Source organism: Rana temporaria, chromosome 5 (genome assembly GCF_905171775.1).
Source record: "Rana temporaria chromosome 5, aRanTem1.1, whole genome shotgun sequence".
In the NCBI taxonomy this organism is placed as follows: Eukaryota; Metazoa; Chordata; class Amphibia; order Anura; family Ranidae; genus Rana; species Rana temporaria.
Window position 1 is genome coordinate 262632569 of NC_053493.1, and position 6005 is coordinate 262638573.

The window sequence follows — 6005 nt, forward strand, 5'->3', positions numbered from 1 at the left end:
GAAAAGAAGATTTTATTAAAAGATTTGTCAAAAACCGGCTACTGTCATTTTTAACACTTTGACATTTTTTTTGGGGTGAAATGGTAGAGGTACAATGTACCCCATTACCATTTCACACAGGGGGGGGGTCAGGATCTGGGGGTCCCCTTTGTTAAAGGGGTCTTCCAGATTCTGATAAACCTCCCGCCCGCATACCCCCACAACCACCGGGCAAGGGTTGTGGGGATGAGACCCTTGTCCCCATCAACATGGGGACATCCTCCCCATGTTGAGGGCATGTGGCCTGGTGCGGTTCAGGAGAGGGGGGGGGGGGCGCACTCTGTCCCCCCCTCTTTTCTGCGGCCGGCCAGGTCAACGTGCTCGGATAAGGGTCTGGTGTGGATTTTTAGGGGGACTCCACGCCATTTTTTTTTCAATTTGGGGTGGAGTTCCCCTTAAAATCCACACCAGACCTGAAGGGCCTGGAATGGATATTTGCCGGGAACCGCACGTCTTTTTTTTCTGGTTTTTACGGCGGGGTTCCCCTTAATATCCATTCCAGACCTGAAGGGCCTGGTAATTTAATTTGGGGGAACCCCTACACATTTTTTTGTTTGTTTTATGAATGAATCCCTTTAGAATTGTCAGAGCCGACAATTCATTATAGCCGCATGTGAATTTTTAAATGACTTTTTTCCTTCTGAATGTCACTTTGTGCAGGGGGAGTTCTAAGTGCGGGAAAAATGCGCTATTTCACATGCTGACATTACACCCCCCCTAGGTACGAAATTTAAAGGAATATTTCACTTTTATTGTTTCACTTTAAGAATTATTAATTTCACTGCTCCCGAAAAAACGGCCGTTTTAAAAAATAAAAAAAGCATTGATACATGTTCCCTGGGGCAGGACTGAGGTCCCCAAACACTTTTTAGGACAAAACTTGCAGATTAGCCTTTAACCTCCCTAGCGGTATGATTCTGTCTGGAATTTTGTTCCAAAAGCGGTACCATTTTTTTGTATGGAAATTTGGTGTTATTTATTGTAGGCCTGCAATTCTTAGTAATTACTTACTTAAACCTGACCAAAGAAGACTCTAGTAGACCTCTCAGATGTAATAACGTTCGAAAAAATAAAATCATGAGTTATAATCTAATAAATAATATCATTTTATTCAGTAATGTAATAAATAATGCAATTTGTCAAACAGAAGAAAATTCAGTAATAAATAATGCAATTTGTCAAACAGAAGAAAATTCAGTAAACATCCTGGGTGTGGTAAATTTTGAAACATGGGACTGCACATAGACCAACGTCACAATCAGAGCAATAGAACCTTGTTTCCTTTCGGACTTTTTTTCCATTCCCATCTCGCTTTGAGCAGCAAACTACACACATTCTTGTAGGTGCTGCCTTTTTTGCGCTTGGCGGGATGTAATCCGTAAAGTGACGACCAGTCAGCCTCTCTGGGTTTACAATGTCAACAGCGCGACGTCCAGATCTGTTCACGGCCACTGATGGCGTTTGGTAGTTCAAAAGAATTTGCTCCACCACCTTCCAGATGAAGTCGGAGTGAACAAGAGGCTTGTCACTCCTTCCCTTGTGCAGTATATAGGCATTCCACATACATTGTTCCAGGAGATGCCTGAATATTTTTTTATAGTATTTTTTTTGTTGCTTCCGCATAGCTGGATAGAAGGTCATCGCCTGATCGGCTCTATCGACTCCTCCCATGGTGTTGTTGTAATCGATCACAAGTTGTGGCTTTTTGACATCTTTCCCACCTCTTGTGTGGACCATGGCAGTGGAGGTGGTATGTACTGTACTCATTAGGCACACGTCTTTTTTGTCACGCCAACGCATTGCCATCATCTTTCCTTTCTGCCAGGCCACCATTTCTCCTGTTTTCAGTTTTTTCTTGGAAAACATACATGGCAGGTCACGTCGGTTGGCTCTAGCGGTTCCATATGCGTCAGTCTTGTTTTTTAGTAGAAACTCGTACAGCTCAGGCGACGTGTAAAAGTTGTCGGTTGTTACACAATACCCCTGATTGAGCAATGGTTCAAGCAATGAAAGGACTGATGACGTTGCCATCCCATAGTCGCTGTACCTGGGGTTGAATTGTGTTCCTTTGCCGGTGTATATGATGGAATTCCATATATAGCCAGTTGTAGACTCGCAGAGCATATAGGATTTTATTCCAAACCGCGCTCTCTTGGATGCGATGTATTGAATCCAGCTGAGGCGTCCTTTGTAAGCCATCAGACTTTCATCAATGCTGATGTCACGGTCTGGGACATAGGCCTGCTGGAAATTTGTTATAATCATTTGAAATACTTCCCAGATTTTCTTCAGTTTGGGCGCTGGATGTGTGGCTTCGTCAAAGTCCTCATTGTTGGTGAAGTGTAGATTCTTCATTATGAGGGAAAATCGGTACTCGGACATGATGGTGCCAAAAAATGGGGTTGCCAGCAATTTATTTTTAGTCCAGTACCATCTCTGCAGGGGTTTACCCACCACCCCTTGGAGAAGTATTAGCCCCAGAAATTTCCATATGTCCTCCTTACTCACAGGTTCCCATTTTCTGGATCTGGAAAACTTGCTGTGCAGAGTAGTGGATTGCTGCTCTTTGTAGCGGTTTGTCTCCGTGACAATCTTTTCAATGACGTCATCTGTCAGAAATAATTTTAGGTACGCCAAAGGATCATTGTGATCAACTTCTACCTTCATCCCAGGCGATCCTGTAAACGGGAATCTTGGCGGTGGTACTGCATCCATACCGCAATCAATAGGGCACCAAGTGCGCACCTCACTGAGCTCAAGTGGAGATTCGTCGCTGTCGCTACTTCTCTGGTCAGAGTCGGAGTCGTATGACGAATCTTGCCACGAATCGCTATCGCTGTCGCTCAATTCTGCGAGGAACTCTGTGTCGCTGTCGCTGTCACTTATCTGATCCAAAGCCGCTTTGGAGGTGCTAAAGTGACGCTTTGATGCCATTTTATTTTTTTTGGTTAGATAAAACAGCAAAAAGGGCAGCCAGGGCAGTGTAGAATAATCTGAGGTGAAATCTGAGGTGATACAGTGAAATCCTGTCAGATTACACTGTATCATGTAACTTTATGTGTGTGTTTTACTTTTTTACATTGTAACATTGTAACTTTTTTGAATCTCCCGCCCACTTCCGCCACTGTGAGGCGCTGCGGTTCACAGAGACGGAAGAGAGAGGAGACATCAGAGAAGACATCAGCGGGGCTCTCACCGGGATTAGGTAAGAACACCGCTGCGCTCACTCTGCAATACATTCTGCCGGGGCTCTCACCGGCGATCACAGCGGGAAACCCCGCTGGATCGCCGGGATGTCACCACACCACCGCTGCGCTCACTCTGCATTTCCCCTGACTCATCTGACCGGCGATCCAGCGGGAAACCCCGCTGGATCGCCGGGATGTTTAGCCACCGCTGCGCTCACTCTGCATCCCCCCCAGCGGGACTAGTCTGACCGGCGATCCAGTGGGAAACCCCCGCCGGATCGCCAGGAATTTTTGGGGGAAAAAAAAAATGCACCCCGAGCGTGACTCGGGGTTACCGCTTCTGGCACTGAATGTTAACCCCGAGTCACGCTCGGGAATACCGCCAGGGAGGTTAAAATGAACACTTTTGATTTCTCCCATAGACTTCTATAGGGAGTTTGGCGCGGCTTTACATATTAGTTTCAATGCGACGGCTGCTACGCTGGTTCATGCGCCCAATTAAGCCTCCACCCGGAGTACTAATTAACGCATGAACCAGCGCAGCGCACAGAGCATAGTAAATCAGGCCCAGTATCTCCTTAAAGTCCTAATTATTCTGAGTAGGCTAATGCCTGCTCAGTTTGTCCCCTTCTTTCTATATACACTCAGTAGGAAGGGAGTCTCACTCGGCAAAGCACAGATATAGTCTCAGCAGCCAATACATGAGGTAAGCACTGAGAGAGATAGCAAGAGAAGGGAGGAGGGCAGTGTGCTAAACATTTATAAGCTTTGAAAGCAGGGCTTAATATGGTGGAAAGGAATTTTGTAGAAGCAATTCCAGCCTCTCTCTGGAATTACCTTTCTTTTTGCTGTTTTCTGCCTGTGCAAATGGTTTGCATTTCTACTGTACCTCCTTAACATTTATTCTGCTTTCAAAAGCTTAGAAACATTAAGGCCTCAATGGAGTGTGTTTACTGCATGTTCAGTTGCAAGTTATAGACTGCATTAGGGCAGGCCATTTATTTGAATGGGCTGCCAATGCACCACAACGAATTGAAAATCAAACCTGAATTATTTTTGGTAATGCACTGCAATGCACAATAGTGTGTAATTGGCCGGACCAGCACAGTATTGATGCGCCAATACCTGCGCATCACACTGTTCACTTTTTTAAATAATGAACTTTATTGAAATGTACCACAATGACATTTCATAGAGTTCTACCTGCCAGTGTGTGGTAATCCGCACTGTACTGGAAAAAAAAATAATGCAGGCAGTGCTTTTTTCAGCACACACCGCCCTCACACCACCGCAATGCAGTGGTCTGAACCGGTCACACAGGAGACAAAGCATTTCACCTTGTCTTGCACTGGGACTGTGGTGAAATTTCTGGCCAACACAGTCCCACCGCACCTGGTGTGAATGGGCTTGATTCCCCCATCAACACAGTCAGTGTTGATGGGTGAATGCTTCCAGCAGAGCAATTGTGTTCTTCACAAGGGGGACGCAGGGAGACTTCCCGGCTGGCAGAACACAATGGTTACTGCTAGTGGCTAAAGCCGCCAGTAGTAATCACATGTTAAAAATATCTGACAGGCTGGTTATAGCCAAGTTGATTAATGGACCAATGGATTTGGGTACAATCAACCTGGCCTTACATGGATCGAATCTTAGCCGGTTCAGCAGAGAATTTTGATCCATGGATGGGTCGGCTTAAGTCAAATCATATAATGTAAAATGAAGTTCAAAAATATTACCAGTTTCATTGGAGTAATAATAATATTATACAGTACATCCGGAAAGTATTCACAGCGTTCACTTTTTCCACATTTTGTTATGTTACAGCCTTATTCCAAAATGGATAAAATTCATTGTTTTCCTCAAAATTCTACAAACAATACCCCATAATGACAATGTGAAAGAAGTTTGTTTGAAATCTTTGAAAATTAATAATAATAATAATAATAATAATAATAATAATAATAAGAAGAAGAAGAAGAAAAAAAATCACATGTACTTAAGTAATCACAGCCTTTGCCATGGCACTCAAAATTGAGCTCAGGTGCATCCGGTTTCTACTGATCATCTTTGAGATGTTTCTACAACTTGATTGGAGTCCATCTGTGGTAAATTCAGTTGATTGGACATGATTTGGAAAGGCACATGTCTGTTTATATAATGTCCCACAGTTAACAGTGCATGCCAGAGCACAAACCAGTACATGAAGTTCAAGGAATTATCTGTAGACCTCTGATACAAGATTGTATCAAAGCACAGATCTGGGGAAGATTACAGAAAATTTTCTGCAGCATTTAAGGTCCCAATGAGCACAGTGGCCTCAATCATACATAAATGAAAGAAGTTTGGAACCACCTCTTTTCCTAGAGCAGGCCGCCAAACTGAGCGATCAGAGGAGAAGGGCCTTAGTCAGGGAGGTGACCAAGAATCCAGTGGATCCAGTGGATCCAGTGGATCCAGTGGAGAGAGAAGAACCTTCCAGAAGAACAACCATCTCTGCAGCACTCCACCAATCAGGCCTGTATGGTAGAGTGTGCAGGCGGAAGCCACTCCTCAGTAAAAGGGACATGACAACCCATCTGGAGTTTGCCAAAAGGCACCTGAAGGACTCTTAGACCATGAAAAACAAAATTCTCTGGTCTGATGAACTCTTTGGCCTGAAGGGCAAGCGTCATGTCTGGAGGAAACCAGGCACCGCTCATCACCTGGCCAATACCATCCCTACAATGAAGCATGGTGGTGGCAGCCTCATGCTGTGGGGATGTTTTTCAGCTGCAGAAA

General features: G+C 44.6%; 1 protein-coding gene across 1 annotated transcript; it reads right to left on the minus strand.

The window, feature by feature from the left end:
* Window positions 1–1233: 1233 nt before the first annotated feature.
* Window positions 1234–2973, minus strand: LOC120941227 (piggyBac transposable element-derived protein 4-like). Its single transcript, XM_040354530.1, has one exon. The coding sequence runs from the start codon at window positions 2971–2973 to the stop codon at window positions 1234–1236; it is 1740 nt and encodes a 579-aa protein (XP_040210464.1).
* Window positions 2974–6005: the final 3032 nt, after the last annotated feature.